This window comes from Phoxinus phoxinus (assembly GCF_949152265.1).
Source record: "Phoxinus phoxinus genome assembly, chromosome: 5".
NCBI lineage: Eukaryota > Metazoa > Chordata > Actinopteri > Cypriniformes > Leuciscidae > Phoxinus > Phoxinus phoxinus.
Window position 1 is genome coordinate 13,979,368 of NC_136880.1, and position 26,939 is coordinate 14,006,306.

Sequence of the window (26,939 nt, forward strand, 5' to 3'; positions counted from 1 at the left end):
AACTTTCCCCTGCTCGTATTGCTTCGATTCTCGCTGCAGTAAATCACATCAAGCTAGGCCAGCTACTCACTGTGAAACAGTTCCAGAGACTGTTAGGTCTCATGTCAGCAGCGTCCAACGTTATTCCTTTTGGCCTATTGCACATGAGACCACTTCAGTGGTGGCTCAGAACGAAGGGATTCTCCCCTAGGGGAAATCCGCTCCGCACGATCATGAGTTTGGTGTCTTCGCGCCCTGGTCATGTGGAAAGATCCTTGGTTCCTGTCCCAAGGTCCCGTGCTGGGAGCTCCTTGTCGTTGTGTAACGCTAACGACGGATGCTTCCCTCATGGGCTGGGCTCAGGGTCTGTGGCAGGACCATCATCTCTCGTGGCACATAAACTGACTAGAAATGTTGGCGGTGTTTCGGGCCCTGAAACACTTCCTCACAGACCTGAGGGGCCACCATGTGCTTGTCCGCTCAGACAACATATCGGTGGTCTCTTACTTAAACCATCAGGGGGGTCTGCGGTCGCGCTCACTATACAAGCTAGCTCGTCAGATCCTTCTATGGTCCCAAGGGAAAGTTCTGTCTTTGAGAGCGATTTATCTCCCGGGGTATCTGAATCGGGGGGCAGACATCCTGTCGAGGCAGGGGCCGAGGCCCGGGGAATGGAGACTTCACCCCGATGTGGTGGAGCTCCTTTGGGAACATTTCGGTCATGCCGAGGTAGACCTATTTGCTTCCAGGGAGACATCACACTGTCCACTGTGATTCTCTCTCAGCCTTCCAGCTCCATTGGGGTTGGACGCTATGGTACAGGCGTCGCGAGGTGACGCCTGTATGCTTTCCCCCGATTACTCTGCTCCCAGGAGTTTTGGAAAGGGTTTGCCGGGACGGAGTCAGCCTACTCTACAGCCTACGCCCCGTTCTGGCCGGCCAGAGTATGGTTTTCGGACCTTGTGTCCCTCCTCGACGGCTCTCCCCTGGAGATTCCGATCAGGAGGGACCTGCTATCTCAGGCGAGCGGGTCGATCTTGCACCCCTGCCCAGAGTTATGGAGACTGTGGGCTTGGCCTCTGAGGGGGCTCAGCTCCTAGAATCCGGTCTCTCGACTGAGGTCGTTGAAACCATTCTCCAATCCAGAGCTCCCGCTACAAGGAAGTTATATGCCGCAAGGTGGAAACTTTTCACCTCCTGGTGTGAAGAGCGCCATCAGGACCCAGTTAGCTGCCCGGTTGGTACAGTGCTGGAGTTCCTGCAGGACCGTCTCTCCACGGGGTTATCCCACTCGACACTGAAGGTATACGTGGTGGCCCTGGCTGCTCACCATGCCCCTTTGAGTGGAGTTTCTCTTGGGAGACACCCACTTATATCTCGCTTCAGGGGTGCTTTATAGTTTCCTGGTCGATGACGTCACTCGCCTATGACATTCCGTCTCGCCATTGACTGATTTAATTCATGCTTCAGACGCACTACGCTGGAGGCTTTCCCACCGCGTTTCCACGCAGCGTCCGCTCCCTTCGGGGAACTAGGGGAACTACTACATATGTAACCCGGGACGTTTCTCCATGTTGTGCCCTAATAAAGCAGTTTTATCAAGTTTATTAATTATCTGTCAATTTTAATAATTGCCTAAATGTTGAGCATTTTTATTTAATGTTAAGTAATAACTCTGAAACTTGAAGCACCGAATAACACATAGGCCGATATGGCAATAAGCAAATTTGACACTGACTTGAATAAGATGGCATCTAGCATCTAGTAAGGTAAGCTTGTTAGGTTATCCAACATAATTTTACTACAGTTTAATAGTTGGCAACCTATATTTTTTTCGATTATTATTATTATTCTTTGATGACTCACATCTTAATTTTTTGTTTCCTCAGAATTTTGGAGTCCTACATGTGACGTGCAGAGAGGCTCTTCTCACACATCCAGATCTAAGCTTTTAAAACACTTCAGGTTGGTATATGGACACAGACACTCGTATCCATTTCCATACTGCCCATGCACTTTTAAGACATCTCTTGTCTTGGCTAGGTCAGGTCTGCCCCAAAAACTTTTCCAATTGTCTATGAATTCTATATTATTTCGTGGACACCAATTAGACAGCCAGCCATTGAGTGATGACAATCTGCTAACTACAATTATGTTGGCAGTAGTGGAATTGCACTAGCATGGTTTAAATCATACTTATCTGACCTTTATCAGTTTGTAGCAGTAAATGAAGAGATGTCTTATAGATCAAAAGTTCAGTATGATGTTCCACAAGGCTCAGTACTAGGACCGTTGCTGTTCACTCTGTACATGCTTCCCTTAGGAGATATCATTAGGAAGCATGGCATTAGTTTTCACTGTATTGCTGATGATACTCAGCTCTAAATTTCTTCACGCCCTGACAAAACATACCAATTCACAAAATTAACGGAATGCATAGCTGATATAAAAAAACTGGATGACTAGCAATATCCTACTACTTAATTCTGAAAAAACAGAGATTCTAATTATTGGACAAAAAACTTCCTCACGTTATAACCTAGAACACTTGATGGCTGCTCTATCAAGTCCTCGTTGTCAGCTTGTTTATATATCAAAAAAACTGTAAAAAAAAGTCAAGGTATTTTTCAAATGTCATCGCAAATAATTCTCACAAACCAGGGGCCTGTTTCAATAAAGAGGTTCAACCAACTCTGAGTTAAAACTTGAACTCTGAGTTGACTTACCCTGAGATGGGAAACTCTGAGTTTTCGGTTTCAGATCAGCTGAAATTAGTTAGTTCAATCAACTCTAAGTTGACTGACTCTGAGTTGAGCGCGTGCACCACAACTATAAAAAGCCATTATCAATGGAGCCCAGATATTATGAGTCACCATGGCAACAGCGCCAGACACAAAGAGGAATACCTGTTATACAGTGTTGGGTGTAATTAATTACCAAGTAATCTAAATATTGTAATTTAATTAAAGGGATTACTCTTAATTCTTCTGTAATTTAAAATAAAATATGATGTAATTACATTAAATAGGCTACTGCATAGACTATAGAACAATTCTGTATAAAACAACAGTGGATTTAACATACATTTTTTAAAGGTATATTTTGAATGTAACCTTCTCCCTCTACACACTTTGGTCAATTCAAGAATAATTTATGCAATTGTACATTGTTCATTTTGAAAGCATTAAAAGTGCAGTTTCTTGTCTCTCCTCATTGTATTGTTCAAGTGGTTGAGGTTGATATGGGATTTAGTAATTAGTAATAAGTAGACCAATACTTTCTAAATATAGTAATTATTACATTAATCTAATTACACTGTTGAAGATGTAATTTGTAGTTAGTAATTAATAACTATTTTAGAGTAGGCTAACTGTTATAATATCAGGTGAAACTGGAAGAACAGTTATTCAACCTAATTTTAATTTGCATGTAGGCTAGGTGCAATCCTGCAGGCATTAAAAGAATGTGGCAGCAGCTGAAAAAAATATATATATAAAACCATAATTAAATCAGGTAAGGCTTGAGCATATCATGGGTGTAGGCTACCTGACTTTATAAACATTTGACATATTAAATAACTAAATAGCATCCAGTGTCTAGCAGTGCAGCAGCATTTTTGGCTGAGGGAATTCCTTCATCAGAGCCGGTCACTCCCGGAGATCCAAGGGCCTTCATAAAATGTAAGAGGTCTATGTGTTATTTTTTATATAGGGTATTTTTGATATTTCCATTTATTTTACTTTGGGTTGGGTTTTTCGTTGGTCCCAATAGATTCTGATATTGGGACTAATATCTATCTAGAGACTAATATCTGTCTTTTGGAGCCTCCTGTCCCAACAGAACCCCAGACAGTTGTAAGTTGCCTACTCAATACACCAGAAATTATGACAAATAGTGTTATAAAGTGTACAAATGCTCATCTTCACAGGATGATGGATATGAAGAAACAGTTTCTGCGCTACAGAGAGGCCTACAGGGTAATGTTAATATTATGTGTCTACACATCAGACAATCTACACATTCACATTTGTATGTGGCGTAGCCTATAGAATCGAAGTTTATAAACGGACATTCTTATCCCCCAAGTGATTTTCAGTAAATGCCACAGTTTAATTCTGTAGAATTTGTTAAGAACTACATGATGTAACTCTAATGTACTGTATTTTCAGTTGCCAGTTAAGGAGTTATATATATACTTCATCTTATTAATTTCTTTTTTAAAACAGCGGAAAAAACAGCAATAAATAAATGTACAGAAAGAATGAATGAAGTGTTTAAACACCGCTTCCTCTTTAAAAAAGGGGAGGAGACCGCAAGAAACTCTGGGTTTACCGAAGAAAACCTGCTCCCGACCAGGTTAGGTTCACAGAGTAAGTTGCCATGGTAACTGACTCTGAGTATAAGTTACCTCTCTTTCAGAAACGGGCTTGACTTACTCTGCTTTCTCGGGTTTGATTTACCTCCCATTCTGAAACGGAAAACCCAGAGTTTCCCTCTTTTCAGGGTTAACATACTCAGAGTTTTCACTTAACCTCCTTTCTGAAACAGGCCCCTGGTGTTCTGTTCAACACTATTAATTATGTTTTAAATACATCTCAACAAATGACTTTGGAATTTTCCAAAGAAACATGTGAAAACTTTTTGCAGTTTTTTATTGACAAGATTATGACTGTTAGAGCTAATATTGTTCACCCTTCTGCTGATACGTCTACCTCTGTATGTTCCTTTGTTTTTAATCAGTTTGAGCCAGTGTCTCTTGCTTGTTTAAAAGACATCATTGACAAAATGAATCCATCTGTTTGCCCCACAGACATTGTTTCCCCAGATTTCCTAAAAAAGGTTTTTGAAACCCTTGGCCCTACAATACTTTTGATTGTAAATAGTAGTCTTATTCATGGAGTTGTACCCTTACATTTTAAACACGCAATAGTGGAACCACTGATGAAAAAACCAAACCTGGATTCATCGGTTCTTGCTAATTTTAGGCCCATTTCGAAACTCCCGTTTCTTTCTAAAGTATTGGAAAAAGTGTTTTTTAAACAATTACTATCCTTTCTAGACTTGCATGGTTTGCAAGAAATTTATCAATCTGGTTTTAAATCACTTCACAGCACAGAAACTGCCCTGTTAAAAGTTTATAATGATTTATTATTGGCCACTGACACAGGTAACTATGCTGTTCTTATGCTATTAGATCTTACTGCTGCTTTTGACACCTAAGATCACAATGTACTGCTCTCTCGTCTTGAGCATTGTGTTGGTGTAAAGGGTACCGCATTACAATGGTTTAGATCATATCTGGGTGAAAGAACTTTCTCGGTACGTCTTGGGGAATTTGTGTCTTCCACTGCATCTCTTGCATGTGGAGTCCCTCAGGGTTCCATTCTTGGACCCATTTTATTTTCTTTATATATATTACCTTTAGGGTCCATATTTAGGAAACATGGCATCTCGTTTCACTGTTATGCAGATGATTCGCAACTCTATCTGCCTTTGAAACGAAACAATGCAAGCTCTATAGCACCTTTGTTGAGATGTCTTGAGGATATTAAAGCCTGGATGGCCTCCAATTTCTTAAAGTTTAATGAAGATAAAACTGAAATCATTTTGTTTCGACCTGGTGGTACCATCAATACCCCTGATGTAGATCTTGGCGATTTAAAGTCATATGTGAAGCCCGTTGTAAAAAACCTAGGTGTTTTAATGGACGGTGACTTTAAACTAGATAAACAGATTAATTTGGTACTTAAATAATGTTTTTATCAGTTAAGGCAATTATCTAAAGTCAAGTCTTTTGTATCTTTTACTGATTTTGAGAAGGTCATCCACGCTTTTATATCATCCCGCCTGGACTATTGTAATAGTCTATATGTAGGCATTGGATTGGTGAGGCATCTCTAACACGTTTGCAGAGGGTACAAAATGCGGCTGCACGTCTATTAACAAGGACACGCAAACAGGATCACATTACACCTATATTAGCTTTCCTTCACTGGTTGCCAGTTCGTTTTAGAATTGATTTTAAGATCTTACTCTTAGTTTGTAAATCATTAAATAATACTGCTCCTAAATACCTCTCAGATCTATTACAGCCATATGTTCCATCCAGAGCACTTAGATCTGCTGGGCAACTGCTTTTGGTTTCTCCCAATGCAAGATTAAAGAGCAGAGGTGACCGTGCCTTTGCAGTGATGGCCCCGAAACTCTGGAATAATTTACCTTTGTACATTAGGCAGGCACCTTCACTTGCAGTTTTTAAATCACATTTAAAAACATATTTGTATGGTACTGCATATAACACAGTATGAGAGTTACTTGTTACTTGTCGTTTTTTGCTTTGATGTTTTTTTCTGTATGTACAGCACCTTGGTGAACACCTGCTGTCGTAAAAAGGTGCTCTATAAATAAACTTTGATTTGATTTGATTTAATTTGTCGGTTAGGAACCTGGGTGTGCTCTTTGATACCAATCTTTCTTTTGAAAGTCATGTGTCTAGTGTCTGTAAAACCGAATTTTTTCATCTTAAAAATATATCTAAATTACGTCAATTACTAAAAATTAGTTAATGCGTACATGAGTCATGACATCAAGGCTAGATTAATGTAATGCTATTATGGGTGGTCGCCCTGCACGCTTAATAAACAATCTACAGCTAGTCCAAAATGTAGCAGCTAGAGTTCTTACCAGAACTAGGAAGTATGACCATATTAGTCCGGTTCTGTCCACTCAGCATTGGCTCCCTATTAAATATTGTATATATTTTAAAATATTGCTGATTACTTACAAAGTGCTAAATGGTTTAGCTCCCCAGTACTTGAGCGAGCTCTTAACGTATTATAGTCCTTCACGTCTATTGCGATCTCAAAATTCCGGACAGTTGATAATACCTAGAATATTAAAATTGACTGCTGGCGGTAGATCCTTTTTCTATTTAGCACCAAAACTTTGGAACAATCTTCCTAACATTGTCTGGGAATCAGACACACTCTGTCAGTTCAAATCTAGACTAAAAACACATCTCTTTGGCCTAGCATAACGCATTATAGACATCTAGTCAAGTCAAGTCAAGGCACCTTTATTTATATAGCGCTTTTTACAATACAGATTGTATCAAAGCAGCTTCACAGTGATAACATGAAAATAATACAAACAAAAAAAAAATGCATCATCGTCCACCTTAAGGCAGATCTATAATATTGTTGAATATTAAATGTCCCAAACTAAGCAAGCCAGAAGGCAAGGCAACAGCGGCAAGGAACCAAAACTCCATCAGGTGACAGAATGGAGAACTCAGGCTCAGTCGGGGGCCAGTTCTCCTCTGGCCAATGAGCGAACAGTGGATGATCATGATTCAGGAGCATTACAGGTCAGAAGTCAGAATGAATCAGAGTATTTGTCCAGTTCCGGTTGGTTGAAGTCGGAGTGGAGAGGAGGAGAGACTGGTTGACACTTCAGGTCAGCGGCGTCGTCGTGTCCTGGTACTGATCCTTCATCAGATCTGGATACGGCCTGGTTCCGGTGGACAGCGGTAAACCTCGGGATAGACAGAGAGACTAATATTAGCGTAGACGCCATCCTTCTTATGATGTACCAAGTACATCAGGATTTACGGGAAGTGTTCCCGGTCCCGGCTGTTCTAATCTATGCAGCCTAACATTGAATTATAGAAGTCTATAAGAAGTCTGTTATGTGTATGCTAGGCCAAAGAGATGTGTTTTTAGTCTAGATTTGAACTGACAGAGTGTGTCTTCTTCCCGGACAATGTTAGGAAGACTGTTCCAAAGTTTTGGTGCTAAATAGGAAAAGGATCTACAGCCAGCAGTCGATTTTGATATTCTAGGTATTATTAACTGGCCGGAATTTTCAGATCGCAGTAGACGTGAAGGACTATAATGCGTTAAGAGCTCGCTCAAGTACAAGCACATCTATAACTCAATGTTAGGCTGCATAGTTCAGATCAGCCGGAACCGGGAACTTCCCATAAATCCTGATGTACTTGGTACATCATAAGAAGGATGTACGCTAATATTAGTCTCTCTGTTTATCCCGAGGTTTACCGCAGTCCGCTGGATCCAGGCCGTATCCGGATCTGATGAAGGACCTGCGCCTGGACACGCCGACAACGCAGTCCTGAAGTGTCAACTAGTCTCTCCCCTGTGAAGGCCTCCCTCCCTTCCCTTTATCTCTGTACAGATAAAACGTTGTCGGGATAATTCCGGTTCACGTGGCTATGCGGAAACGATTAAAAAAATTATGTATTATAAATTTATCAAGGCTCGTACCTTGGAACATATTTCATGGTTTGCGTTCTCAAGACACCAGGCACTGTTTTGTGCAAATGAGCGGCCGGATCACATTAAGGGTTTTCTGTTAGAATGGTGTCGTGTTAGCGGCCCCTAAGTTAATAACTAATTATCGTTGCGACGGAATTGAATCAATCAAATCTAACTTTAGCTGGTCAATAACTTTAACCTAGAGCTGCTGTAAAGCCAAAACAATCGCTGTTACTTTAATTTCCTATTATCACTGTAAAGCTGCTTTGATACAATCTATATTGTTAAAAGCGTATATATATGAATGAAGGTGACTTGACTTGACTAGAAAAAAAATTACATTTATCAGTGATTCAAAACAATCTCAGAGGCAAAGAATCTTGATAAATGAATCCTAAATTTATTATTGTTCTTAATAATCACAAACAAATCATCAGTACAATCGTAAATGGTAAAGGCACATTTTGGAACGGGGATTCTAAAATACAATTTGAAGACCTACTGCATAGTACTCAAATCCATTTCCATAATATACAATAAATATTTCAGAGCTTTCAAAACTTCTTTCAAAAATCCTTTTCAAGAATTATTAAGTGTGATAATTATTAAACATGAAGGTTAAAGCAAATGCAACTGTCTTATTTCATGATAGTTCCTTAAAAAAGCAGTATACTAGTTACACCCTACAGACTCATGGCAATTCAAAACTATTGTATGTTTTGGTGAATTGGTGCAAATCTCATTCGTACATTGATGTACGATCTGCTTACACCCCACTAAGGGTTAGGTTTATGGGTGAACATTTATACTTTATTTTTCTCTAAAATGTATGTTTCGTAAGAATCAAATTATACGTGTTCATAAGAATCTTTCACCAATTTGCCAAAAGGTAAAGTGGATATAATTTTACCCCAGACAGCTCAGAGATAAATTGTATGCATAATGGTTTTGGAAAAAATTGTAAATAAGTTAAATCACAAGTAATGCTGCTTTAAGTCACCCTTTTGGACCCCCTAGTCCCAGAATGGCTATGTCGCGTTCCTGATGAGGTGTGCAGTGATGAAGATGTTCTTACCTGCCCAACTTAATCCTGACATTCAGGCTTATGTATTTTTATAAGCGTTGTATCGCTTCAGAAGACTTGGAATATAGCACACAATTTGGACCACTTTTATAATATTTTGAATGTGTTTTTTGTAGCATGGAACCCTCTGTCCCCATTCACTGAAATTACATTTTATTCTACAGAATAAAACATTTATAGAGTTTTGAAATGACATGAGGATAAATAAATAATGACAAATGTAAATTTTGGGGTGAACTGCAAATTTTAAAATACCTTCATAAGACAATGGCACAATTTATCATTGCAATCTCAATGCATCATTTTAGTGCCACATAATATGAATGCATACAGAAGCTATTAATGCACATTAATATCTCCATGTTTATTCATAATGAAGAAACTGAGAAAATTGGAAATCATCATAATCTTTTTTAAGATTAATTAAATGAATACTACACTCCAAAATTAAAATTCTCTCATTATTTTGAGTTAAAGGCTCTGTTCCAAAACCTTGTCTAAAAAGGCAGCTATCTTTTACATAACAACAATGTTAAAGATCACTCATCAGCACAACTCATCACGTGATCACACAAGAAAATTTACGCTCACAATTGATTGCAATTGAGTTTGGCGTAAAACACATATTGCTAAGCCAAAAATGTGTAAATAAGATTTAAAAAAAAAAATATATAATAAAGATGTTGTAATAAGGCCAAAAATACATAGCACAGACACTTGTTGTGTGAAAGTGCATTTTTTACAAGATAACAATTTTAATTAATACATTTTTATATGATGTACAGCAAGTATATTTATAGTTGAGTTTCTTGCAACTTGCATCCACCATATTTGATCACACTTTTATTACAATGCATTCAGGGATTGCATTATCCACAAAGTATACATGTGATGCTGATGTTAAATTAGGAATTTTAGGAGCATAATCTTGTTGCTTACTGACTGGAACAGCCTTGGCATCGCCAGCGTGGAAATACCTTAAAACTTAGGGCTATATGGGTAGCTCGCTTGGGTTTGGAACAGAGCCAGAGACTAATAACAATAGGAGAACATAAAGAGAAGAAGAACATGTGTCTTACAGCTATGAGGACTATTTAAATGGAGTGGATACATAGGGGTTGTTCTTATATAGTTCAATTAAATCAATGATCCATTAAAGACTAAATTGTTTAACAGATTTCCAAGACGGTCAATACACATGCATGCTTTGGAATATAGAGCATAACACTTAATATAACATTAAACAAAAGCACATTAAGAATTATTCTGAAAGGGGGAATACGCATTGTAAAGAATGTTGTAGAAATGAATACTACCCTTCTACAATATTTATTTTTCATTTTTGTTTATTGCTCAACCTGGGGACATGATGCTCAATCATGCCCTCTCTGACTGTAGTTTGCATTGGCTGGGACAAAATGTTGTCTGAGGATAATGGTTCAACTAGTCAGGTAAGTGTTTGCCATTAAATCCACACAGATGTCTTTCCATTTTTTACTATTGTCCCTGCCCTCTCAGTGCTTGCTTTAGGTCGTGCACCCTGTTTCTCCTGAGCTGTATTGACCCGGTTCTGTTCAGTCATTGTGCCACCAGATACTGGGCTGCTAGTTCTGGAAAGATGAGTGTTTTTTGTGTTGTATGTCTGAAATGCCATGTCAAGTTGTTCCTGTGCTACTCGTAAATGGTGGTGCAAGGTAGCCAGGTCAGATGGAATATTCTCATCAGGACTTGTGCAATGCTGTTCTGAAACCCCTCTGGCCATGTTCTGGTCATGTAAGATGATACTGTTGGGAATGCGACCTGGTTTGTCAGATTTAACCACAAGGTTGTACCCTGGTGGAGAACTAGAAATGTTCCTGGAGTAAGGGTAGCCGTAGGAAGGTCGTTGGCCCTGGTTTCGACGTTTACGAAGACTGTCACGGAAGGTACCAATCCCCAAGTGGAACATCTCACAAACATTGAGCAGCAGACAAAGACAGCTCACCACATACATGATGAGTAAAAAGATGGTCTTCTCAGTGGGTCTTGAAACAAAACAGTCTACTCTGTGCGGACATGGGATCTTATTGCAGACATAAGAAGGGTTAACACGGAAGCCATAAAGGAGATACTGACCCGTGAGGAATCCCACCTCAAAGATGGCACGGGATAAAAGCTGAAGCACATACATTCTCATCAAGCCTTCTTGCATTATCCTACGGCGGCCATCATGCTTTATTGGATCTAGGCCTTTGCCCTTGTCCGTTTCTGGTTTGACCTCCTGCACATCCAAAGTGTCTTCTTCATAGATCATTGGCTCTGTATCCTCCTCATCATCATCTATATTTCCACAGACCTCCTCTTGGTGGTGTCCATTTCTCCACTGAGTGTTCCGGCTCCTGTTTTGATAAATCTGGCTCTTACGCCATTCCACCTCCGAGGTACGGGCGATCTTATGGATGGCATAACCCAGATACATGACAGAGGGGGTGGATATCATGATTATCTGGAACACCCAGAACCGGACATGTGAGAGTGGGGCAAAGGAATCATAGCATACGTTGTCACAGCCAGGTTGCTTAGTGTTGCAGGTGAACTTCGTCTGCTCATCCGAGTAGATTGATTCACCTCCCACTGCAGTCAGAACAATCCGGAAAATGATTAAGACAGTTAGCCAAACTTTCCCCACAAACGTGGAGTGGTTGTGGATTTCCTCCAGTAGTCGAGTGAGAAAGCTCCAACTCATGTTGGTGACAGAGACTCTTTACTTATGATCTGCAGATAGGAGAAAAATAAGGAAGGTAGGTCAAAGAAAAAGTATATAAGAGATATTGGGATAATAAAAAAAAATTGACACTAAAAAGGCTTATTTGCCTTGACATATTGGTCCTTAAAGGTAACATTCTGATTTAAAAAAATGTCAATGATGTATGCATTGCCGAGTCTCATTGTTAATTCGTAGGTATTAATACATAATATTTACAGGTACAAATTGTAAAAAAAAATATGTTTGTATGCTGAAAGATACAATATGGACATATTGATCATATTCAATCGTAAACATTATTACAAAATTTATCAACAGTTTTTTTAATCAATTTACAACCATCAGTTGGCAAAAAAGACTGATATAACAAACCAATGGTTTATTAATTAACTGCGTGAAGGCACTAAGCTGTATAATGTCTGTTGCATAATCCAACATTTTTCTCTGGGTAAAATTATATAGCACTTTTTACAATACAGATTGTATCAAAGCAGTTTCACAGTGATAACATGAAAATAATACAACACAGTTTGTTTCTAGAAGAAAATTGCATCATCGTCCACCTTTAAGTAAGGCAGATCAATAATATTGTTGAATAATAAATGTCCCCAACTAAGAAAGCCAAAATCCAAGGCAAACAGCGGCAAGGAACCAAAACTCCATCAGGTGACAGAATGGAGAAAAAACCTTGGGAGAAACCATGCTCAGTCGGTGGCCAGTTCTCCTCTGGCCAACGTGCGAACAGCGTATGATTATGATTCAGGCAGCATTACAAGTCAGATTGGATCAGAACATTTAGAGTATTTATACATTTTCATCTGGTTGGAGGTCAGAGTCATCACGCCGGCTGACACTTCAGGGATGCGTCATGGATGAGTCCAGGTGCAGTATCTGCCTGTAGTTGACTAATTCTGTAGGATCAAGTTGTGTTTTTTTAACAAGTAGTTTAATCATAGCCAGCTTAAAACTTTTTGGTACGTATCCTTATGATAAAGGTGAATTAATGATATTAAGAAGAGGATCTATGACATCTGGAAGCATCTCTTTCAGTAGCTTAGTCGGTATAGGGTCTAACATACATGTTCTTGATTTAGATGATTTAGCAAGAAAATTTCTTCCTCTCCTATAGCAATAAATGAATCAATTTTGTACTTAGGAAGACTACAATGCACTCCCTAATGCGATACTGTAGTAGACGGTTGTAGTTATAATTTTGTCCCTGATATTATCGATCTTATAAGTGAAGAAGTCCATAAAGTCATTACTGCTGTGTTGCTTGGAAACTTCTGGGCTTGAAGCTTTCTTTTTCGTTAGTTTAGCCACTGTTTCAAATAAATACCTAGGATCAGAGCCGTCGCATAGGCTGTGCGAACTGTGCAACCGCACAGGGCCTCGCGCCACTAGGGGGCCTCGCAATCTTGCGTTTTTTATTATTATTATTTTTAATTTTGTCTTTTGTGGTGGAACACGCAATGTAATGCTATATAGAAATATATAGTTTGCATCTTAATTTAATCTTTGTTTTATCTTTGTTTTATTATTTTATTAGTTCATTAACTAATTGTTAACTCAACTAATTTAACGTAAAGAGCTGGATACTAATGAAATAAATGTCAACCAAATGCATTGATTAGAATTTCCATAGAATAAAGATTTTTATAGTCGACTAGTAGTCATTCGTTTAAGCAATTAGTCAACTAATCTCACGTTTATATTAATTTCTGCTTAAATAGGCTACTGAGTGCATGGAGGAATAGCCTATTCCGCGCTCAAGCGCATGCATAAATCTTGCCCCAAAGCAGGCTAATGATAATATGTCTGAAAAAATAACGAGGCATTTTTATTGTTTATTAATAAAAAATATATATTTTTAAATCAGTGTCGGCTGCAAACATATCTATATACATCTCCGCTGTAAAGTGGATGCCTTTAGAGAGAAATGCACCTTATGGATTACAGCCTAATCAGCCGGTATTTGCTTTCGATTCGAATTTTTTAGTTTAAAAGCGGACATTTCAAGCTTTATATAGAAATATTCATCATGTTTTTGAGGCTATACACTGTGTTTCAATTCATTTTTGAGACGCGCTCCAGTTTGCGCATTTTTGAGATGCGCTCGGCCCTGTTTGTTTTATTTTATTTTACAAAAGCACAACGTTTTCTTGTTGTTGAGAGTTTACACAAATAAAAGTACTTGCGACTGATGCATTATTCTTTTCTGTATGACCAGAAAAGATTGAGTAGCCTATTTAAAGTTGTTTCCACTGTTGATAGGAAAATGAAAGTGTTCGCGCCGACGCCTGCCGCAGTGCGCGCTCCACGTCTCCGCACAATCGCTTGGATATGCACCTATACTAGCGAACATTAAGGCCTATCTAGGTTAAAGTTAGAGCGAGCTGCCATGCCAGACGGATAATTCCTTTTCATGTTTAACAAATAAAATCATGCATTTTCTACCTACAGCGAGTAAGCGCTGCACCAGTTTGAAAAAGGTAAAAGCATAACGAGCGTAGCGAGAGAGGGGCCCAACTGAGGGGGATGCAGAGATGTTGCTGCGTTTTTATATTAACATTTCTGATTGTTTAAATTATCAGCCCTCGGTAGCCCCCTTAAAATGCGGGGCCCCAGGCAATAGTCCGTCTTGCCTGCCCTATTGCGGCGCCTCAGACTATGTTCATGATTATGTTGTATTATTCTACTTGATAAAAAAGTATTGCAGCGAGTCGAGCGAGATTATGCGTGCAATAGAACTAGAACAGTTATGCGTGACTGTTCCACATCAAAGAGCAGGGCCTCGCATTTCAAGTTCGCACAGGGCCTCGCACCCCACCTGCGACGGCACTGCCTAGGATTATGTTTATTTTCTTCTAATAGGGTTGAAAAATAAGCAGATCTAGCAGCTTTTAAAGCCTCTCTGTAAGCAATCGTGCTCTCCTTCCATGAAATCCGAAATACCTCTAGTTTTGTTTTCTTCCAGTTGCGCTCCATTTTTCTGGCTGCTCTCTTAAGGGCCTGAGTGTGCTCGTTGTGCCACAGCGTTGGACTATGTTCTTTAATCTTCTTTAATCATGATCGGCCGATATTGGCTAAAAATACCCCAAAAGCGCGATCAAAAAAGACGATCACGTGACGTAAATTAATCGCGCAACTTTTTTCCACCTGCATGCGCGGAGCACGGGCACACAACAGCAGACCGGAGCTTGCCAGTGGCAACATTAGTTCTCCTTCTCCCGTCTGGACGTTTTTTTAAAGTCATTTCCAGAAACGCTGGCCGCAGAAAGTCATTACAAAGTAGCAAAAAAGTAGTCGTAGCCTACAAAGCGGAGCTGTAGAGCAGGGGTCTCCAACACGGCGCTCGCGAGCTGCCAGTAGCTCGTGGCCTGACTGGAGGGAGCTCGCCAAGGGGCCGTTCACATCATGTCTTTTGCGCGCTCAAGTTTGTTATTTCAAATGTAGGCGTGCGGCAAGCGCGCTCATTATAGAAGAGATGCGGCCGTTTTTTCTACGCGCAGCAAGATGAAAAAAGTATCAATTTCAGAATTCCGCAAAAGCTACTAAAACTTCGTTGGGGAGCGCAGTGCATGGTTGCATAGCAACGACAGACGCCACGGGAAAATCAGAACAAATTTTACTATTAATAATAAAAGATAATCTAATGTGCATTGTACATGTCAGTAATTTATCTTTTTTTTTTTACTCTTGAAAATTATTTAAAGGCTCAAATATGAGGTTTATCGTTTTATAAAACCTTTTTTGTCAAAACCTTATTTGCACTTGTACATGTTAGTAGATAACATGTTGCAAGACACTTAAAATCTAGCCATAATTGATGTTATTATTTTAATGCTTATGTAAACAAAAAGTGCATATTGATGCTAATTTTATTTGTTATTTGCTGGTTAATGCGTCGTGTAGGTCTTAAATTTCAATCTTTATGATCTTAAAATGTCTTAAAACGGTCTTAAATTTGACTTAGCCTACAAAAGTTATTTCATGAATTTTTGTCTGATAAACAACCTACTGGTTTTGGGGTGTTTTTCATAATTGGTTGTTCCAGAAAAAAATAGTTCTTGCCACCTCATAGTTACCGGTGGTTTCATTTCTACAAATGGTGCAAACTTGATAGATTATAGATAAAAGATTCCCATTCCTCTGCCATTCTGTGATCGGCAGTGATCGGCAATCGGCAGATCATGATTTTGGTGATCGGTAATCGGTGATCGGCCCCAAAAATGCTGATCGGAGCATCTCTAGGTCTAACATATTTGTAACACGGAGTCGGCTTTGCAGCTTTGGCTAAATTAAGTTTACACGAGACTAGATAATGATCATGATGATGAAAGAATTTCAACGGCATCAACATTTATTCCGTGTGATAGTATTAGATCTAGAGTATGATTACGACAATGAGTAGGTCCTGACACATGTTGTCTAACTCCAATAGAGTTCAGAATATCTTTAAATGCCAATCCCAATGCATCTTTTTCGTTATCTACATGTATATTAAAATCACCAACAATTAGGACTTTATCTGCAGCCAATACTAACTCTTATAGAAAATCAGCAAATTCTTTGATAAAATCTCCACTTCACTCCACTCCACTCCACTTTAACATCCTGCTTGGACAACTTCTGCCCCCTTTCCTCCAGGCCAGCCCGCGCCACTCCCTCTGCCCCCTGGTTATCTGATGTTCTCCGTGAACATCGTGCTAAACTCAGGGGTGCAGAGAGGAAGTGGCGCAAATCCAAAGATCATACTGACCTTGGTCTTTATCGATCCCTCCTCTCTTCCTTCTCTGCTAACATATCTACTGCTAAAATGACTTACTATCACAACAAAATTAACAATTCTTCTGACTCTCGCATGCTTTTCAAAACCTTCTCCTCCTTTCTTAACCCTCCCCCTCCTCCTCCTTCATCAACCCAAACAGCTGATGATTTTGCCACATTCTTCATAAACAAAACTACCACCATCAGCGGCCAATTTACTAATCCACAAATTAACACACATTTTACCAGCTAACACACACATTCTACCCTCTTTCTCCTTGCTTTCAGAGACCGAAGTCTCCAAACTCCTCCTTTCCAATCACCCTTATCCCTGTCCGCTTGATCCTATTCCCACTAACCTACTTCAAGCCATTTCTTCCTCTGTTATACCCACACTCACACACATCATAAACACATCTCTTCACACTGGTACATTTCCCACAGCATTCAAGCAGGCTCGGGTAACCCCACTGCTTAAGAAACCCACTCTAAATCCAGCACATCTGGAGAATTACAGACCAGTATCCCTTCTTCCATTCGTCGCAAAAACACTTGAACGAGTTGTTTTCAACCAGATCTCCTCTTTTCTTACGCAGAAAAACCTCTTGGACAACAATCAGTCTAACTTCAAAAGCGGACACTCAACTGAGACTGCTCTGCTCTCAGTAATTGAAGCTCTGAGATTGGCAAGGGCAGCTTCCAAGTCCTCAGTTCTCATCCTGCTGGATCTGTCTGCTGCCTTTGACACAGTTAACCACCAGATCCTCCTGTCAATCCTAAAGATGAAGGGGATCTCGGGTACTGCACTCCAGTGGTTCAGGTCTTATCTCTCGGGTAGGTCCTTCAGGGTGTTTCTCTTCTTAATCTACATGACATCACTAGGATCTGTGATTCAGAAACATGGCTTCTCCTACCACTGCTACGCTGATGACACACAACTCTACCTCTCATTCCAGCCGGATGATCCGACGGTAGCCGCTCGCATCTCAGCCTGCCTGACAGACATTTCTGGCTGGATGAAGGACCACCACCTTCAACTAAACCTCGCGAAGACAGAGCTACTTGTAATCCCAGCTAACCCAGCACTTAATCACAACTTCACCATCCAGCTAGGCTCGTCATCCATAACTCCATCAAGATCAGCCAGGAACCTTGGAGTGGTCATTGATGACCAATTGAATTTCACAGACCACATTGCTAGCATTGCCCGGTCATGCAGATTTGCCTTGTACAACATCAGAAGGATCAGGCCCTTCCTATCAGAGCATGCTACACAACTCCTTGTTCAGGCGCTTGTTCTATCCAGACTGGACTATTGTAATGCTCTCCTGGCTGGTCTCCCAGCTTGCACTGTCAAACCTCTGCAACTGATCCAGAATGCTGCAGCTAGAGTGGTCTTCAACGAGCCGAAGAGAGCACACGTCACTCCTCTCCTCACGAAATTGCACTGGTTGCCGGTTGCCGCTCGCATCAAATTCAAGTCACTGACGATTGCCTACAGAACAACCACTGGCACTGCTCCCCTGTACCTGAACTCATTACTTCAGACTTATGTGCCATCCAGAAACTTGCGCTCTACAAGTGAGCGGCGTCTGGTGGTGCCATCTCAAAGAGGCACGAAATCTCTCTCTCTGACCTTTACCATGACTGTTCCCTGCTGGTGGAATGATCTGCCTAACTCAGCCAGAGCTGCTGAGTCTGTAGCCATCTTTAAGAAACTGCTGAAGACGTATCTTTTTCGGCAGCACTTGAGCACTTGATTCAGCACTACTAACACTTTCTTATCTATTCTATTCTATTCAACAACAAAAAAAAAAATGCGCATTGCATTGTACTGTGAAGGGTCATAGCACTTACATACTGTTGTCCTACTGCTAGTTTAATTGCTTCTATTGTTTCTCATTTGTAAGTCGCTTTGGATAAAAGCGTCTGCTAAATGAATAAATGTAAATGTAAATCTGAATTGTGCCCTGGTGGCCTGTATACAGTAGCCAGCACAAAAGTCGAATGGGATTTATCACTTACGCTACATAACATTTCAGCAAGCACCATCACTTCAAATGAATTATATATGAAACTAGATTTCTGAGTGATACTGAAGATATTGCTATAAATTACAGCAACACCTCCCCCTTTTCCTTTTAAACAAGCCTTGTGTTCATAGTAGTAATCTTGCGGGGTGGACTCACTTAAAGTAATGTTATTGTCTGGTTTTACCCAAGTTTCTGTCAAACACAGCACATCTAGGTTATGGTATCCTAGTAATCATATCATTAACAAAAAGTGATTTTGAAGAAAGGGATCAAATATTCAGCAACCCAAGCTTTATCATTTTCTCATCTGCATTATATTTGTTTTTTATTTGTTGAACATCAATACAAATTTTACCCTTAAAGTCCCTGTAAAGGCAATTCTAAAAAAAAATTCTAAACACATTATAAATGTTAGAAATGTATTGCTAAAACATATTACAAAGACTGTGAACTGCGAAGTACTGAATTGTGGAGTTAGACCCATAGACATCATATAGATAGACGCCCTATCGACCGCTACTGCCTATTAGCGCGGTCGAGCCGTGGGGCCGCCATCTTAGACCGGTCACCCGCTCCACTCAGTGTATTCTGTATGGCCGGTGCAATGAGCTGTCAGCGCATTTAATTAATCATAACTCACTGAAGACCGAACTGATTTTCATGCGGGGTTTTTTTCTGCAAATGTCATTCATGTAGCTATGATACAGAACACATGTTTCGGCATATTTTAATATTCATAGTAGGCTTAACAGTAATATAATATTCTGATATAAGATATAAAGTGACCAGACGTCCAAAATCATAATATGTGATGTAGGATATAAGCCTAAGGTACCGGTATTTTATGAATCACACACTATAAATATGATAAAGAAGCAGAAACAGAGTTGCAGTAAAGTAAGATATTTTAATAGGTTGAAGAAACAATAATGATTTGTGACACACACACACACACACACACTCTCTCTCTCTCTCTCACACACACACACACACACACACACACTCGATTTGCGCATCGCCGACGCCGTCATGTGTGTATTACACAGGTAACTTAACGTTAACGTTATTAACGTTACATTGCTTCCTGATATCACATGCGCAAACACAAATAACCTATATTTATATGTTTATACTACAGGGCCGTTGAATGCTTGTATCTGATAACCGAGAAGCTCTTGTAATTATTACTTTACCCCACCTCTCCATGCCGAGTGATGCAGTAAACATAGCCTAGCTAACGTTAGCTGGCTACGATTTCAGTACAGTAATATCAAAGATCCTTGCTCCTCCTCAATTATCTGGTAATATTCTATTCACAAAATACAACCAAAAGTACGGTAATGTTAAAATGTACTTGTGAAAAGTAATCCCGGGCCCTATTTGCGCTGGTCCGCCGATTAGAACAGGAAAATGCTCCACAGTGCTCTGGAATCTAATTGCTGCTAAGCAACGAAACTAGGAGTACGACCGGTTTAAGATGGCGGCCGTATTTCTCGGTGCCCAGCGGCCAATAGGGCATCTAGTCTCTATATAATATCTATGGTTAGACCGTTAAACAGTTTTTCACCATTGCTATTTTCCGGATTTTTTGGGCGGGGCTAAAACGGGGGCTCGATGACGCACTGGAGCCCCTGAGCTCCTGGACACGCCCCTACTTGATGACGCACTGGAGCCCCTGAGCCTGGCTGCTCTCTAACAATATAAACAGAGCACATACGCATCAGTTTGGCGCTCAATCGCGAGTTAAGTTACTGTTAGTACTATTATTACTACAGCCTACAGTTTGCTAGTTAGCTATGCCTTCGTCACGGAAATGCGTACTACCTTGATGCGATCATGTACGAAACAGATCGGTGTCCAACATTTCCTAAAAACGATCACATCAAGAAGAGGTGGATTAATTTTGTGAAGAGCCACCTTGATGGAGAGCTGAGGATCACCACCAAAACCCGCCTCTGTAGTGATCATTTTACACGGGATAGTTTTATAAACTTTCGTCGGAGACAACTGGGATGCTCTGATAATCCGCTGTTACTGGTGAATGTGGCCGAACCGACTATCTCCCGTCTCGGCCGTCATCCTCGCGTCGCGCCGACACCTGGTGCCATCCTCGGCAGTGCGTGCCCACCAATGAGGGTAGGCTGCCTTGTATGCTTATGTTATAATTATAGTAGGTAGTCCACAGTAAGTAGGCTAATAAATACTGCAACACTCTAACGTGATTTTTTTGTTTATTTATATGATCAATATGATTTCTTAGCCAAGTATTTTAAACTATCTGTTCACAAAGCAGTCCCTTCCGACCACAAAAGAGACCGAGTCTTTCATGCATAAAGTCACTCGAGAAGTTGGATGTCAGTCAGACAGGTTTCAGCGCAGCCGGCGGACACGCCCCCAGCGTTTGAGAGCAGAGACCACTGCTCATTTTTTCAAGATTTTAATAGCTTATTTTATGTACTTGCCGGCTTTTTTATCATTCAAATTTGGCTGGGTGGCTAATAACACATTTTTCTGTGATATGACAAACTCAGAACACATACTTAATTTTGACTTTACAGGGACTTTAAATGGGTTTGGGAGTTTTTTGTATTTCCTAGTTCTGGGAACAGACACAGTCTCTATATGATGATATCTAGGTGAAAGAGGCTCTATGTGATGGGATTTATCTGACCTCAGTGACGTGAGACAGCTAGCAAAGTGGTTGGTTTAGCCAGTCTGTCTGCTTCCTGTCCTGAGCCCCAATTCATGTTTGAGCTAAGACTATATGCCATATTACTAGAGAGAAGAGCAGCATCATCCCAGGAGGGATGAATACTTTTCAACAGGTCAGGTTTGCCCCAAAAACTTTTCCAATTGTCTATGAATTCTATATTATTTTGCGGACACCACTTAGACAACCATCCACTGAGTGATGACAATCTGCTAACTATCTCATCACTCCTGCGAACAGGAAGGGGGCCAGAGCAAATGACAGTGCCTGACATCATACTTGCGAGTTCACACACCTTTTTAAAGCTAATTTTAGTGATCTCCGACTGGCGAAGTCGAACATCATTAGTGCCAATGTGAATAATAATCTTAGAGAATATACGTTTAGCATTAGCCAGCACTTTTAAATTTGCTTTGATGTTTTTCAACAAAAAAAAAAATCATATTTTCACATTCTGTGTAATAGAATCACCAATAACTAGGGCACATTCAGGATTCTCAGTGGGTGTTTCACTGAGTAGCGAGAACCGTTTTAATGTTGTAATCGGAACGGAAGAGCAGTGTTTTGTCCCGCAACTACACCGTCTCAAAGTCACCCAATTGCCCTGCTGCACGGGCTCTACTTTAGCCGGAACCGAACAATATACAGAGTTGACTCAGCTAGTCGCATCCAAGCATCTAAAGCCCTTTCACTCTTATATCCTCAATTAAAGTTTGGATGCGTGTCTCTAGTTCTGAAATCTTTTCCGTCAGCCTGACTGTCTCCCTGCAGTTATTGCAAGTAACAATATCTTGCGCTTGCGAGAAAAATAAATAAATAAAGACGACAGGCACGGATGGCGCGTTAACAGGCTAGCGAGTTACTAGCGTGTTGTGCAGGCTAGCGGAATTACTAGCATTTTGTGCTAGTTGTAACGATTTAGATAGAAGCTAGCGATGTCAGATTAATGTATGGTGAGGAGTAAGATATAATTAGCAATATAAACAACACAGAATGATAGTAAATAAAGATTCAAAAAAGAAAGCAGTACGGAGCTAACAGATGCAAACCACTCAGCAGCAGGCAGGCCATTGTACAATAGGCTTTTTCTGCAAACATATTCAAACGTTGTATTTTGAAACTGTATAAAAACAACAATGCATTGTAGGCTTTTTCTACATTCAAATTGGTAAATCAGAGTGCAATATCGCACTCATTTAGAATTTAACTAAATTAATTGAGACTTATGGCGCTTTTCCACTGCATGGTACGGTACGGCTCGGTTCGGTACGGCTCACTTATGGCGCATTTCCACTGCATGGTACGGTACGGTACGGCTCGCTTCGGCTCGCTTTAAATGGTACCACCTCTGTTGAGGTTCCAAGCATACCGTACCGATACTAAATGTGACGTGAAAACACTGCAGATCACTGATTGGTCAGACAGAATCGTCACTTCAGCGTCATTGTATTTGCTACACGAGACACTAAACCCGCTATATTTAAATAGCCAGACAACAGCAAACGCGGTAGCACCTGTTTTTTTGAGTTTTTATTTGACAAAAAAAAGTTTTTAAAAAAATCAAACAAGAAATGGCTGAATCGTGGTCAGTGGACGAGGTGCAGATGTTCCTCTCGTTGGTTGCCGAGGAGCGGAAGTAGCACAGCTCTTAGCCGCACACGGCTACCACCGGACCTACAATAACGATCAGTCCCACCCACTTTGAAGCGGTACTAACTGCAGTGGAAAAGCAACCGAGCTAAAGCGAACCGAACCGAACCGTGCCGTACCGAGTTGAGTCGTACCACGCAGTGGAAAAGCGAAGCGAGCCGAACTGCTCCGCGCCGTGTTGAACCGTACCAAGCCGAATCGAGCCGTACCATGCAGTGGAAAAGCGCCATTAAGTGCACATAACAAATAAATCCATAATATGGAACAGAACATTGTTTTATGTTTTTTTTGTGTGTGTCAAAGTAAATTATCTCAGTAGCCCTATTTAAATTACAACAGCCATCTCAATAATTGGCAAACATTTAGGCTGCCTTGAATTTGGGAATTTCTCCTGGCTGACTTCATGTGTCCAAAACATCTCAGAACCTGTAATGACTGTCGCAGGTCATCTGATGACTGAATGTCAATGAGCTCAAGTTGTACAGTCGCCTCATCTAGTGGCACTACCAGCTCCTTTGCTTTTGATGCAAACTTTTGATGATAAGCAAGTCATTATATTGAGCAAACATAACATGAGACAACAACTGGCAGAAAAGGTGGTGTTTTAGGCTAGAAGTACAACGAATAAGTTAAAAATAGCCATGATAGAGTCCTCTTTTAATCTCGATGCAACGTGAGTTTCCTTGAAAGGGAACTACTGTTAAACCTAATATGCACCGTTTATTTCATATTTATCTTTGTTCTGGTGGATTTATGTATTTATGTCGCCCTGCTGAATGTTAAATGGATCCAATCATGTTCATTAGAAGTTATTTTATGATGCAGCAAAAAAATATATATGTTTGAACTTTGTTAATTTAAAACATGATTAAAACAATATCTATTCTAATGACAAAACTTCAAATAAAAGGGCAAGTGACAAATATCGTAATTGTCCAATAATTGTTTGTTAAAATCGCCATCAGCAGTAAAAAATAATCCTATCTGTGCATCCCTAGTATCTACAGCTAAAAATCTTAAAATTTATGAATCTTTAATATCATAAAGATGGTAACATTTTATAATAACTGTAAACAGTTCTTTTATAATTTATAAAGCATTAATATATATTAATAAGCAGTTTATAAATACAGCTATAAATGCTTTATTCTTGATTTAAAAGCATATCTATAATGTGTTTCATGATTGTATTTTCATACTTTATTAATGATCAATTTATAAATGAAGTATTGCATTATTTACAAACCAGTTATTTAGGAGTTGTCAGTGGTTCATAAAATCACTTAGAAAGTGATTAATTAACTATTTAAATGTACATTCATACATCTTATTATTCAGTCAAATAGTAATAGTTACTTGGTGTGTTAGTAAATGCTTCATTAACATGTATTTCTACTGTAATTCAGGGTTTTTAATTCAGGTAGTTATAAAGCATTTACAAAGGATATTTAAAGGGTCAGTTAAATATTTCTATGTTCTGTATCACTGTGTTGTGTTTGTTTCCTTTTTCTGTTTAGAAGATAACTGAGCCTTTAAGTCTCCTTTGTAAATGCTTTACAAGGCATAAATAGTCCTCACTTTAGATGAGCTCACAAAAATAGTTCACTAACAACTACTAAATGCTTTATAACTACCTGAATTTTCTACATTTACTTGCTCTTTCTAAGTGATCTTATGAATCAATGACAACTCCTAAATAACTGATTGTAAATAATGCTATACTTCATTTAGAAATGATAAATTGATCATTATTTAAAATATGAAAATACAATTATTAAACACATTATAGATATACTTATAAATCAAGAATAAAGCATTTATGGCTGTATTTATAAACTGCTTGTTAATGTCTATTAATGCTTTATAAATTGTGAATGAACTGTTTACTAATGCTTAACTAATGATTAATAGCGTGCAGTTATTATAAAGTGTTACTGGTATGGTTTATGGTTTTATTGTCAATCACAGCATAGGACTATACTAAGAAAATGCCTTTTGTGTTTGCGGTAAACAAAATAAATATTACATGATAAATAATGGTAAACGATTAAATGCTATTCATTTTAATGTTTGTTTAACATGTAATCCTTCAAATGAGTTTGCAGCAAAAGTCACACAGAACAGCGGAATCGTATTATTTCATATTAAGTAGATAAGGAAACTGTGTTTAATAAATGCAACTGAAAACTGAATACAATAGAATCAAGATATTAATGCCACAGATTTAATATTCATAAGGATTTGTACGTCTTAAAGTTGTTCATACGTAAACAATTTACGTTTTAACTTAGGGCTGCTCCCTCCCTATCACTTTTTAAATCTCTCAAATTAAAATTACTCAAAGTTTCAGAACTTAAAACTTCCATGTTAGTCCAAAACAGCTTTTATTAACATTGTGTGTCCAATTTTTCTATAATTTAGAAGGGTTATGCATGTCAATAGGTTATGTGTCTTATATTTCATGTTATTTTAATTTGTCAGTAGATGTATTAACTGAAACATAACAGTGAAATAATTAAACTAAATTATCGTAAAATTAAAACATTGATCAGGACTTGCTAACCGATGTTAGTCGGCAGCATTTGTGTTTTAGCATTCTTTATTAAGAATTAAATAGGTTTACCGTAGGTTGTTATGATTAGCATAATTTTCTTTTATAAATAATGAAAACATTTCAACATAAAACATTGTAATAGAAAAATATTAGGATACACTACATCAATGAGGTTTTGCATGACCATAAGACGTTAAGCTCAGTATCTAAACAGCGTTCTGACGATAGCTCTGTGGTCAACGCAACAACAATGCGACTCGCGGAGCTTCAACCGTTTCTGAGTTCCAATCTCAGCTCCATCTTCATAATTTTGTCTCTAGTTTAATATTTGTCAAAAATAAAATAGTAAAAACTTGCATGGTAATTATTTTTTTTATTATAAAAAAAACAAACACTTTTAACTCACTGAGAAATGTCCAAAACTTAGTTTGTCCAGCAAAGTGTTCGCTCACACGAGCGAGAAACACTCTTCATTCGTCTCATTCCTCGATAGAATAGTAAAAATAATCAGCTTCATTGCACCCAAATTATTTTTGTTTGTTATTTTTGTTATTAATAATTTTTATTTTTTTGTTATCGCGCTGCTACCCCGGGGAATAGGCTTCTGTTACCCACAGCCGTCTACAAAATGAAATATAGGACCACCTGGTGGTCATTTCGCAAATGTCTTTGAAATGCGACTGGTTTATTTTTGCCGCGCCGACTGGCGTGGCGGTAATAGGCATTCTGGTTGACTACCTACTGTATGTTAAATATATGATGTTTTGTCAAAAATAAAGTAGGTATATTGAATTATCAACTAAGATTATTATAGTGTTTGTTCCAATATTCAAACTAATTAATAATTAAAATACGTATGAAATACGTATGGTAAAATGTATACTTTTTATAAAGAAAGATTACACTTGAAATATTGTTAAAATTGTAATTGTTGTTGATTTACATGTGACAACTTTTTAATAAAATAGCAAAAATTATATATTTACAAGGTAGTTGTAAGCAACATCTCATTAAATTATTTATTATTGTTTTTTATTAGTGACACATTTGGGGAGAGGATATATTCCAAAACTTTATGAAAATACAGTATGAGAATTAACTGCATAGTTACTAGAAATGTTTACCTTGGATATTATACAA

General features: G+C 39.0%; 2 protein-coding genes across 3 annotated transcripts in view; one reads left to right on the forward strand and one right to left on the reverse strand.

Annotated features, from left to right (window-relative positions):
- Window positions 1-1,801: 1,801 nt before the first annotated feature.
- On the forward strand, window positions 1,802-18,639 carry LOC306998116 (uncharacterized protein). 2 transcript variants are annotated; one of them, XM_079611918.1, is made up of 4 exons: window positions 1,802-1,944; window positions 10,735-10,787; window positions 17,449-17,686; window positions 17,809-18,639. In XM_079611918.1, the coding sequence occupies exons 2-4, from the start codon at window positions 10,755-10,757 to the stop codon at window positions 17,814-17,816; spliced, it is 279 nt and encodes a 92-aa protein (XP_079468044.1). In that variant the 5' UTR covers window positions 1,802-1,944; window positions 10,735-10,754; the 3' UTR covers window positions 17,817-18,639. The 2 variants fall into 2 exon arrangements, with proteins under 2 accessions (XP_079468044.1, XP_079468043.1); XM_079611917.1 differs by lacking the exon at window positions 1,802-1,944 and having other exon boundaries at window positions 10,689-10,787.
- gjc2 (gap junction protein gamma 2) overlaps window positions 8,635-26,939 on the reverse strand; it is a 35,056-nt gene continuing 16,751 nt past the window's right edge. Inside the window, exon 2 of the mRNA XM_079611916.1 lies at window positions 8,635-12,090. Within this exon, the coding sequence (XP_079468042.1) occupies window positions 10,802-12,061 (1,260 nt within the window). The 5' untranslated portion in view covers window positions 12,062-12,090 and the 3' untranslated portion in view covers window positions 8,635-10,801. The remainder of the gene's footprint in view (window positions 12,091-26,939) is intronic.